The sequence below is a fragment of the Gouania willdenowi genome, chromosome 13, assembly GCF_900634775.1.
Source record: "Gouania willdenowi chromosome 13, fGouWil2.1, whole genome shotgun sequence".
NCBI lineage: Eukaryota > Metazoa > Chordata > Actinopteri > Blenniiformes > Gobiesocidae > Gouania > Gouania willdenowi.
Genome location: NC_041056.1, coordinates 13,742,626 through 13,755,047, shown reverse-complemented (window position 1 = coordinate 13,755,047; position 12,422 = coordinate 13,742,626). Strand labels below are relative to the sequence as shown.

The window sequence follows — 12,422 nt, the reverse complement described above, 5'->3', positions numbered from 1 at the left end:
TCTGTGTGTCGACTGCAGGGCTTGACTCAAGCACCTGAGCTGGCCCAGGATGGGGACATGGTTATCGGAGGCATCTTTTCCTTTCGCACAGGGCAAGATTACGTTGTGGACACATTCCAGACTCTGCCAGAGTTCCGCAAATGCAAGAAGTATGTTTTGAAGTTGCTTTGATGTAAAATATGTTTATGTTCTGCTCTTGTGAAAGTCATTCTGTATATGATCTTTAACACCCACTCACCCTTTGTATTTTCAGCTTTAATTTTAGAGAATTTAAATTTGCACAGGTGATGATCTTTGCTATCAATGAAATCAACAAAAATCCAGAAATTCTGCCAAATGTTACAATTGGATACAAGATTTATAACAGATGTGGCACTATGGACATCCTGAGAGCGGCATTAGCGTTGGCAGGTGGAACACAAAAAGAAATCAGTCATGACAACTGCACTGAAACTGACACTGTGCAAGCAATCCTGGGACATTCAGGATCAAGACCGACTATTGCTTTCGCACAAGTAGTAGGACGATTTCAAATCCCTGTGGTAAGTCTTTATTTCAAATTCAATTTAATGCAGTTTTTATTGCAGAACAACAGTTACTGACTTTTTTACCTCTCTCTTTTATTGCAGATCAGTCACTTTGCAACCTGTGCTTGTCTGAGCGACAGAAAAAGATATCCAAGCTTTTTCAGAACCATTCCTAGCGATTACTACCAGAGCAGAGCTCTAGCAAAGCTGGTTAAGTACTTTGGCTGGACTTGGGTTGGTGCAGTAGCTGTGAATAATGAATATGGCTTTAATGGCATCGCAGCATTCATCCAAGCTGCACAAGAATATGGCATATGCATAGAATACTCTGAAGCCTTCTCTTCCTCAGATCCACCGAAACGCTTGTTTGAAATCACAGAGGTCATTAGGATGTCTACTTCCAGAGTGATCGTGGCTTTCATGACACACAGAGAAGTGAAGCTGCTGTCGACTGCACTGTATCAGCAGAATATCACAGGTCTGCAGTGGATTGGCAGTGATGCGTGGATCACAGATGACTCTTTGGCCGACAGCAGGGGACACAGCCTGCTGGTGGGTTCGCTGGGATTCACAGTCCGCAGAGCAAAGATCACAGGGCTAGAGGAGCATCTGAGGCAACTCCACCCTGCACAGTTTCCTAAAAGTCAGTTTTTCAAAAACTTCTGGGAGGAAGTTTTTGACTGTTCTCTCGATGAAACTGAGAACACACAGACACAGTCGTGCAGTGGCTTTGAAAGCTTGGAAAATGTTGACTCGGTGTTCACTGACGTGTCGGAGCTCCGATTCTCTAATAACGTCTACAAGTCAGTTTACGCAGTGGCCAAAGCTCTCGACGCACTTGTCAAATGTAATAAAAAACTGCTTCCTAACGAAAACTGCATAAAACCTAAAAACATTCAACCATGGCAGGTAAGAAACTTGTAGTTGATTGCAAATGTCATGGTGATTTAAGTAACATTACAAACAACTCTGATTTATTTTGGAGGTTTTGCAAAAACTGAACAGCGTGAACTTCACCACTGCGGAAGGGGAAAGAGTTTCTTTTGACAGTAATGGAGACTCACTTGCAAGTTATGAACTTGTTAATTTGCAAATGACAAATAAAGGAACCCTGACAGGAGAAACAGTGGGCATTTTTGATGCATCTCTTCCAGAGAGCCATCAGTTTATCATGAACAGCATCCCAATAGTCTGGAGTAATGGCTTAGAGGTAATGTGGAACATTTAGGAGTAAAAACTCTGAGATGTGCACCAATAACACATGCATAATCCTTGCAGGGGGTTCCTGTGTCTGTGTGCAGTAAACAGTGTGCTCCAGGAACTCAAAAAGTCCTGAGCAAAGGAAAACCAATCTGCTGTTATGACTGTATACCATGTCCAACAGGCGAGATCAGCAATGTAACAGGTACTTGAACACACCACGTAATGTAACAATACTAAAACAAAATATGGAAAATGAATAGCTTCACCTCCTAGTGATTTAAACTATAAATGTATGAAAAGATAAATTGTAAAGCACATTTCTTTTTTTAATTTTATTTAATTTCTTTCAATTTCATTCTGTCATGGTAAAAAAAAAAATCATAATTTGTTTACATGGAATATTAAACTTCATTACATTTAATGTCCAGAAAGGAGCAACAAGAAGAAAAAAATATCTTATATGGCCTGCCCCTTACGCAATCCAAAATATTAAATAATTGGTCTGCCAAGTTTACACTAACTGAGATAATGGTATTACAGCATTATTAAAAAAAAACGTCAATAAATAATACATTAACGATTTCAAGGACATACACGCCTACTCCCAGCATCAAAATAGGAAAACAAACACTCATGTTCATATAGTCCTATGAGTCTGTTTTTGTACATTCTCTTAAAACTGAAATATATTCAAACAGCTCTTTATATTACTATGTAAATAATTCCACATTTTGACCTCAACAACAGAAATGCACATCTGGTTTAAGGTTGTTTGTTGTTTAAATAAGGCCTATAGACCAAGCTCTCCTTCTTACATTTGCATCTTGTTCAAAGTCTAATCACATAATTGTTTATTTTTCTAATTACAGATTCAATACTTTGTATGAAATGTCCACTGGAGTATTGGTCAAACAGAGAAAGAGATGCTTGCATTCCCAAACATATTGAATTTCTGGTATATGGTGAAATTCTTGGAACCCTGTTGGCCTTTTTCTCTTTGTTTGGAGTCTTAATAACAGCGATGACTGCAATTATTTTCTACTGCCACAAAGAAACTCCTCTGGTGCGGGCCAACAACTCCGAGCTGAGCTTCCTGCTACTTTTCTCCTTGACCCTGTGCTTCCTGTGCTCTCTGACCTTCATCGGCCGACCCACTGAGTGGTCGTGCATGCTCAGACACACGGCCTTTGGAATCACATTCGTCCTCTGCATCTCATGCGTTCTTGGAAAAACCATTGTGGTCCTAATGGCCTTCAGAGCTACACTTCCAGGCAGGAATGTCATGAAATGGTTTGGACCTGCACAACAGAGAATCAGCGTTCTAGCTTTCACTGCCATACAAGTTTTGATTTGCATCTTGTGGCTAACAATCAATCCTCCCTTTCCTTTCATGAATCTATCGCTGTATAATGACAGGATTATTTTAGAGTGTAACCTGGGATCAGTTGTAGGTTTCTGGGCAGTTCTGGGATACATTGGACTTCTCGCTCTTTTGTGTTTTGTGTTAGCTTTCCTAGCCCGGAGTTTACCGGATAATTTCAACGAGGCCAAGTTCATCACCTTTAGCATGCTGATATTCTGTGCTGTGTGGATTGCCTTTGTCCCCGCATATGTAAGCTCTCCTGGTAAATTCACTGTTGCTGTTGAAATATTTGCAATCTTAGCCTCTAGCTATGGACTACTCCTCTGCATATTCCTCCCAAAATGTTTTATACTGTTGTTTAGGCCCGAGAAGAATACTAAAAAACACATCATGGGAAAATCATCCAATAATGATATTCAATATTAAACGTCTATCATATTTAAGTAATTTATCATTAAATTGAAAAGAAAATTGAAAATGTGTGTTTTCTGTCGGATAATAAAGTTAACAATGACGTCTGTACAATGATGATTTCTGGTTTTGGTCCTTTTTCTCTTTGCACTTTTTCTTTCAACAACAACCAAAAAATCAATGAGGTGCATCGTTTTCCTGCCTGCTGTGCAGTTTACACAATGTTTGAAAAATCACTGCTTGTTTTCAAAGGACTAAATAAAAAATCTGGCTCCAGCAGACACTTTATCTTTATATAATCCTGAACGCAATCTCAGCTCTACTGGTAAGGCCTTTCAATTTATCCAAACACCTACTTTCATTAAAGTGACCACACCTTCGGAAACATTGGATTTGCCTTGCTTGAGGTGCTTATTTCCAAAAACTCCTTGATCAAATTGTTTAATGGGTTTATTTGATTTGACTGACTTTTTTGGATTATAATGTAATCTTCCACCAGGTTATACCTCATAGTTGGAAGGCCTAAGGTTTATTACTGCTTTATTACATGGCCATGGCTTAACTCTGCTGTAACGAGCTGGGGAAACAACCACAAAAACTACACTTCCCAAGCTCCCATGTTATGCTTTCACTTCCCATAATGCATTATTAATGAAAATGACTGACCAAGAATGTAACAATTTATTTTTCTATTCAGTATTATTTCATCTTAAAGTACAACAATTTTCGTAATGTATGTTTACGAAGTGTTACATAAATAAAGGTGTTTTTGTGTACCAAAGGAAAAACTGGTAAAGCCACAAAAACGATGTTTTTCTTTGGCCAAAACAATTATAAAATACATTATTTACCCTAAATTGAGAGGTTTTGAATTGAAAAAAAAAAATCTGTGATCATTTAATCATGAGCACACAACCTTTTTTAAAAATGTGGTTTTTATTATTGCATTTCTGAATGTTTGAAGTGACTGTATGGCAGAAAGCATTTTCTTGATATGTCATGTTTTTTAACCTCAATACATGACTTCATGACTTATGCTGTGCGTCACATGGTGCAGTAAGTGGTAAACCATCGTCCTGTCCAGGATGGACACACCTATTGCATATGCTTATCTTGTTATCAGTATTTAATATCTGTCATCAAAGTCATGTATTTTGCAAAGACAACTGATTGTGCAGTAAAATTTGTGCAGCTTCAGTGCAATGTCAAGTTTTCTGAAGCAAAAGTTAACATTTTGATCCAATCCTCATGTAAATGTTAATTCAAGTACTGATAGCCTTGGTCTTTTTGTGCAGGGTTTGCTTGTTCTCTCTCAGTGTGCAAAGGTTTTATTATTTTTTTCATTTTTTTCCTTAAATATTTCCTCCATATTCAAAAAGTATTTACATTTGGTTAATTAGAGTGAAATTGTCAAATGGATTGCATGAATGGGTATCTGTCTTTTTGTATTATGTCCTAGCATCCTTTGCAGGGTATCCCCTATATTACATCCAATGTAAGAAAAAGACTGGCACCAGGCCATGAGTGCAGAAAAAAGTACCGACAGAAAATGAATGAGCACTATGCAACATGTAAAACTTGAAAAGGAGCCATGTAAAAACAAGCCATGTGTTAAGGTTTGGCTAATGGAGTTCAAAAGAAATGCCAGAAAGAATTAAAAAAAAAACAAAGAATCTGAAACTGAAACAAAAATGAATAATCTATATTAATATAAATGAATTGAGCTTGTTTCGTGATGTACAAAATCATCAAAACAACAAAGAGGAAAAACAGGGGAAGCAAGTAGTTCCCATGACATGACTTTATTATCCCGTGGTTTGACTCCAACGGGACGACAAAGCCACGGTCACAGGTGACTGAACATTGCAGCAGATTGCTTCATCCTTTCACACAACAACACGAGCAACAGGTGGCATGTTGGATAACGAAGATGGAAAAAGTCCATATTAATTAACGCTCGAGTCACAACATGTAACTGCTGCATGTTATTCAATTAGGAACTTGTTTTCATCTGCCTTTCCACTGTGATGTCACCAGGAGTTTTTACTGTTGTTTTTTAAATACTTTACTAATAATTTATGATGAAAAAAAAAGTGAATTTACAAATCTTTTGACAGTGCAATTTAAATAAATTAGAATATGTAGTATATTGCTGTTTGTAATGTTACCATTGTAAAAAAAAAACAAAAAAAAAAATAGAAATTGAAATGTGTTCTGTCGTGGTTTGATTAAAATATGGCAGTGGCTATCCTTACGGTTGCCGTATCAAAATACCGACATTCTGTCCGTACGCAGCACCCCTCATTGGCCAGTTTAGGTCACGTGACTAAGACTAAACATAACCTTAAATCTTACCCTAACAGTTGTTGCGATATAGGGTTATAACCTAAACCCTAACCCTAAGACGCTACGTGGCAGTCACCCCAGGGGTATCTGTCATTGTGTCCTTGGGCAAGACACTTCACCCACATTGCCCATTATGAATGTAGTGTGAGAGTGAGTGTTGGTGGTGGTCGGGGGCGCACTTTGGCAGCCTCGCCTCCGTCATTCTGCCCCAGGGCAGCTGTGGCTACAATAGTAGTTTACCACCACTAAGTGTGGATTGAAAGAATAATTCCTTGATTCTGTAAAGCAACTTTGAGTGTCCAAAAAGTGCAATATAAAATTGATGCATTATTAATATTATTATTACTTGTACTTCGGTAGACGTACCAACCGTACAAATAGACACTTTTTTTAAATATTAGATTTTGCCTAAAGTCTGCAGGAGCCAAGATTTGGTTGAGCATGTACAATAATAGCAGATTCTACATGTGCCTAGAAGTGAATCAGAATTAATAATTAGTCAGTAAGCTCCTTATGTTGAGCTGATATAAAATATTCATCGAATGTCTGTTTGGTTGTAAGAACACATACTATAAATTCAGCTCATGCAGTGGTAACAGATTAAACTTTTACCTTTACTTGCTTTTACAGTTTGTCTCTGTGGCTTTGGACACAATTTATCGAATCATCATTAACATTTACATGTAGAAACAAATCAAGATCATTAGCCTTAGTTTTCTGTCATGTCATTGTAAAATGGCAAGTTTCTAAAATTAAACATCACAACAGTACCGTATGTGCAGTTTTGCACATTTTCAAAAAATTACAAATCAAAAATGACTATTTTGGAAATTAGAATTGTAGGCAATAGATATTCACAATTTAGCATGATTCTTCTATTTGCAAATATAAATAATTAACTTGTAAATACTTGAAAAGTACTAACATTTGATAAACGCTGCACAGTGCAAATGAAGAGCTACAAAGCCCTGTAGATAATAGGTAAACACAGAATCACTCTATAGCTGTATTGGAAATCACAGCAGGAACCTGCAGTCATACACTTTCCATCGTAAAGCAAAAACTGTTAGACAGACAGACAGACAGATCATTGGTGTTAAGGATGGGAGGAAATGCTGTGTATTATCACACCTGAGAGTAATTTATCTAATTCAGAATTATTTTGGAAAAACATCGACAGAAATTCATGAAATAAGTTTGGCATGTACGATAATGACCAATGTTATGAATGAATGTCATGCCTAAATATATTGGGGTAAGATTAAAGTATTCAAGAGTGAACCAGTGTGTATTATTTTGATGAACATATTATGAGCATTGGAAAAGGTTTGAAATATCTGATAATTATACATTTGCAAAGAAGTACAAAAGCATTTTGGATAACTGAAATGTATGGAAAAAACCGTTGCTGTGTTCTGCAGAAGTGACATGATATGTTGGAGGTTGTACAAAGTTTGGATAATTACAATTCTAATCTGACATAAACGTGCCCAAGTGACTGATAAAAAAACAGTATAAGTCAGTGCAAACATCCTAGACATTTCACCACTACTGTTCAACAGGAATCATGACACCATGTCTGTCCAATGGAAAAAAGGCCTTTGTTCACCATTTGTTTAAGATGATTTAAGGATTTACATTTTTGTGTTTGAAGATTAACTAATCTACACATTCACATTTTTTAAATGTTCTTGAGTTCACACTGGTTTTATAACTTGCATACTGATAGGTTGTATAGTTTACAGTACAGACTACACAGTAAAATACATATGGTACTCTGTTATTTGCTGTAAAATAAGGCTGTACAGCTTTTAGAATGTCTTATTAGATAGCATGAAAAATCTGATCAGTCTGTGTTCCTCTATATGGGCAACTGGCAGCCCGGGGGCCACATGTGGCCCTCAGGCTAATTTTTTGGCGGCTCTCAAAGCAAATCCCCTAAATACATAAAATGAGTCATAAACCAGAAAAAAGACTAAGACAGACACAACAACCACTTAAACAAACAAAATGACTACAAAGACAACAACACACTACAGAATAGCTCCAAAGACACACAAACTGCCAACACAATTACACAAAATGTCAGAAAAATAGAGAAAATAACAACAGAAATACAGAAAGTGACCCCAAAAATACACAAATCGACAACAAAAATGCAGAAAACAACAGAAAAAACCCCCCACAAAATTACAACAAGAAAAAATAATAACAATAAAGCACATAATGACAAATGACCAAAACATCCCCCTGTATCAATGCTCAAATTGGTCATTATTCTAAATGCTGACATTAATGTTGAAAATGTGGACCTCAGATCAGATACAATCACATTTTTGTGAAAGAGTTGCCCATCGCTGCTCTATAGAGCCTTGCATCATAGTTCTTAGGATTGGGTGAGGATGAATGGATGGATCAAACTGTTACAATGATATTAGGTCTGATGTCATTTCCTGTTTAAGCAGGTTGTTGATGTGTAGACTTCAGCATGGCCGTGTCTCACCAGGGTATAAATGTAAAGAGCTAATATAGTGGAGGTCAGCCTAGATACCACACAGCTGTACAGGTGTGATAGAAGACTGTCTATTCTGCATCTTTAAACCAGGACACTGGATACCGAGTACTGCTCATACATGTGATTTATATGTGTCACATCTGGGAACTTTGTGTGAGGTGACATCTTTACTTTTTCTTTACATTAGTTGACTTACTTCTCAAAACTGTGATTTATTTCCTTCCATGAAATACAGTCTGTGATCTTGTGATACCATTATAATTATCATATATTAGTCTGCTGTTTTTCAAATGTATTACAGGTTTGAATCTTCTACGTTTATAATGTCTATTGCAATGAAGAATGTTTCATTATCATTGCAAATATATTCAACTTTATTAGGGTTAGAGAGTTTATCGTACCACAATGGGAAACTAAATTGAAGGTAAAATGGAGTGTAGATGGTGACTAACACTAGGTTTTTCCTTAGTAAAGAACTTGTTCCTTTCCTTTCTTGGTTATGACTGTTTATGCAAAGCTTTTATTATTGATCTAAATTCTTAATTTACCATGTTAGGTGAACTGTGATTGCACTAATGTGTGACTTTTGTAAGAAAATAAACTAAGCAAATATGCATATATACTTTACATATTCAAATATAAATGGAACATTGAGTAAAATGGTAATACATATAGATAAGTTAGATAGTATAGATGAGTTAAAACAAAGAAAAAAGCAAAGGATTCACTATTTCAATGAAATGATGTGTTTAGAATTATTTAAAAATGTCTTCTAGTTCACTGAATGATATTACAGGAGACAGCAAATCTTCATATAGTAACATTTTCCTCTGCTTCCAGATTTCATCTATATCTGTAAACTCGAAAAGTGCTATGAGACAATTTTGCCCAATAAAATGAACATTTAAAGGCAAAAATGTATTCTTCCGCTATATGTTGGATTATTTCAGTTCAGAAAATACACAAACAAAAAGTTGAATTGCAACATATGTTGGCCTAAACAAGTGCCTGACCTGTGTGTTTGTGGATTCATGTTGAGAAGTTCTAATCTAACTGTGTTTAATGTTTTACAGAGTGTGACGTGAGGAACATTGTAGGACAAAGATCCCTGCTTGAAAGTGAAGCAGCTTCTTTTTAAGGAACATTTTTTCTGACATCAGAGCCAAATATTGTGGGAACATCTAAGCATGATCTAAATTTTACATTTCCTTGAGTGCTTCTACCAAGAATATGTGTTGCATTAATTCAGTGCATCAGTAGCCAGGGTATTTATTGCACTCTAAAGCCTGATGTGAGAAGTACATGAAACCGCGCTGAGGTGTTAAACACTTAATGGACTAGACAAGATACAGTATTATCTAACATCTGCACAACTGATACAAGGCATATTCTTCACATTTTACGGTAGACTGCTTTATGCTTGGACATTGTTTAAACTCCTCAGTCAGACTGTTTCATACGACTACCCCCACGGGGTGAAATACATGAAATTCACTCTGTGAAGTCTAATAGTTTTGACTCTAAGTAAAATGAGTTCTCTAGATCAGTGGATTCCAAACTTTTTGTGGCCAAGGCACACCAAAGGACAAGTAAAAATCTGAAGGCACGCCGTCGCCTATTGTGCAAAATAGCCTTTAAAACAATTGTTATCACTCATATCATGTACAATATCACGAGCCACGGGCGACCATACAAGAAAGCGCTACTTTTTCCCTCTCGCTGTTTCTCTGTTTAAATGTTGTCCTACAGCCAATGTCACAGTCTTATAATTCCTGCCTGCGCAACCATGGGTACAGCAAAATATTGGGTTCTCTTTAAATAACTGTTTTGTTTTTTTTTTTAATTGTTTTTAGGTATAGAGTTTGCCTCTGTATTATGAAACGAGTGCAATACAAAGTGCACTCACACGGAACGGTATGAGCACGCGTCGGCATGCACTTGGAGCGGCAAATCCACCCAGCATTAAGCCTGGTTTATGCTTGACGGATGCGGGACGTCGCGAGTTGCACGCGCCAAAAATCACGTCACCGCTCCAGAGAATACTAAAGTTGACAACAAACAGGGGCAGTTTTGGCCCGTGGAACACGTTTTTTTTGGGGCATTCTTAGTTAAATTGAGGGACAAATGGCCCGTGGCCCTCACTAATATCCAACATGGGAATTTATCATTTATATCGTGGGATGACAAATTCTTATCGGTGAGAATGTTTTTGACGATAAATCATAAACGATAAAATATCGCACATTCCTACCGCGCACCCGGAGCACTCAAGCAGATTGACTTAACAGTATAATTGTCACAAAAGTCCCCGGCACACCTGAACTTGCCACACGGTACACCAGTGTGATACAGCACACCATTTGGCGAACCACTGATCTAGATAAACATTAATAATGCCTTTTGTTGAAAAATACTTTGTAAACTGGTATACATACATATATATATATATATACATACATACCAGATCTCTACTCAGTACAAATTAAAATATAAGGAACATGTTTTGCGTTCTTTAAAACTGTGTTAATCTTGCCAACAAAAACAATAAGGAAAGATGTTCGATTCACCTATAGTGAATGTTATCTGCAAAATCGTATATAACACTAGAGGCTTAGTTGGGCAACTTTCTTTAAAAGTCCTTGTAGCAGCTATGAGGAGAAAGAACCTGGTCATCACAGGAGACACGGTGGTCGCTACTACGCTCACCTCAGACTGTTGTAGTGAAGTCAGGTTATTGCACTATGTGCTGCCTCTATAGGGTATTTTCCTCCTCTGAATCATATCACTTCAATGTCCTCCCAGACTCGACCTTTTGGGAAGTCCACTCTCTATCCTATTCACTCTTGTTGTGCAGCATGGTCTCATATGTAAACAGTACAGCTGAATGCCGGCTGTGGCTGCTCTGACGTGTAGCAATGCCTCATAATAACAGCTTCATACACATGCAAAGCAGATCCAACACGCATCCTTGTGTTGTCCGTAGTGAATAAAACAATGTTTACAGAAGCACGACAAAAAACTAAATAACAAGGAAAATCAAACAAATAAAGTGGGACGTACTGTAAACGCTACAGCAAACTCAACTAGTTGGTGTCATATTGGATTGTTCTTTAATCCAGAAGTTCTCAAATGGTCTAACCCTGGACCACATTTTGCCACGATCGTTAAATCACGACCCACTTTTTTTTTTTTAGAATTCAACAAACCAAATTTATTTTTTCAAAAATAGCTGTTGAAAACACATATATAATCTTTTTTTAAACATAAATTGATAGATTTTCCTGTGCAACATGCATTTCACAGCATGCCTGTCAAAAGAAAAGTTTCTTTCAAAATAAAAGACAAGTCCAACATGAGAAACATGTATTTATTTATTTTTGACCAACTGTCCGCGACACACCCAGTACAGGTCCGCAACCCACTTTTGGGTCCCGACCAGTGTTTGGAATAACGACGTTAGAAATAACGGCATTTTTTTTTTCAGTAACGGGGTAATCCAACTAATTACTTTTTACGCCGTTACAACACCGTTAACCTTACTGAACGTTAAATGCGGTGCGCTACATGTATTGATTGAATAAACTGTTATCCCCGGCTTCTTACTCAGCTGTAGTGAGGAGGTGGGGTAGAAACAAGGTGAGCAATTATGATTGGCTTAGATGGTGTCATGTTTCATGATCGCCAATCAGAGCCAGTGTTTTTACACACGTGCCAGCACACGCGACACACACACGCGATGCACGCAAGGTGGCGATACAAACACTACTTTAAATTAATTGTGGTCAAAGGCAAGAACGTGCATGTGAAGTGTACATTATATCCAGGAGTGAAGACTTTGTCCACATCTGTTGTAAGAAACTCAAATTTAATGAAGGACCTCATAACGACACACGCATCTAAAAAATCTGAATTCTTTGACATATAGAAACTTTTTTTTTTTTTTTTTTTTTTTTAACAGTAACGCAAATAGTTACTTTCCTTGGTAATGAGTTACTTTTATTATAGAGTAATTCAGTTACTAACTCAGTTACTTTTTGGAACAAGTAGTGAGTAACTA

The 12,422-nt window shown here is 37.1% G+C and overlaps 1 protein-coding gene across 1 annotated transcript; it reads left to right on the top strand.

The window, feature by feature from the left end:
• On the top strand, positions 1-3,519 carry LOC114474121 (extracellular calcium-sensing receptor-like). Its single transcript, XM_028464163.1, has 6 exons — positions 1-149; positions 254-542; positions 630-1,436; positions 1,513-1,737; positions 1,806-1,932; positions 2,600-3,519. The coding sequence occupies exons 1-6, from the start codon at positions 58-60 to the stop codon at positions 3,517-3,519; spliced, it is 2,460 nt and encodes an 819-aa protein (XP_028319964.1). The 5' UTR covers positions 1-57.
• The last annotated feature ends 8,903 nt before the right edge of the window (positions 3,520-12,422 follow it).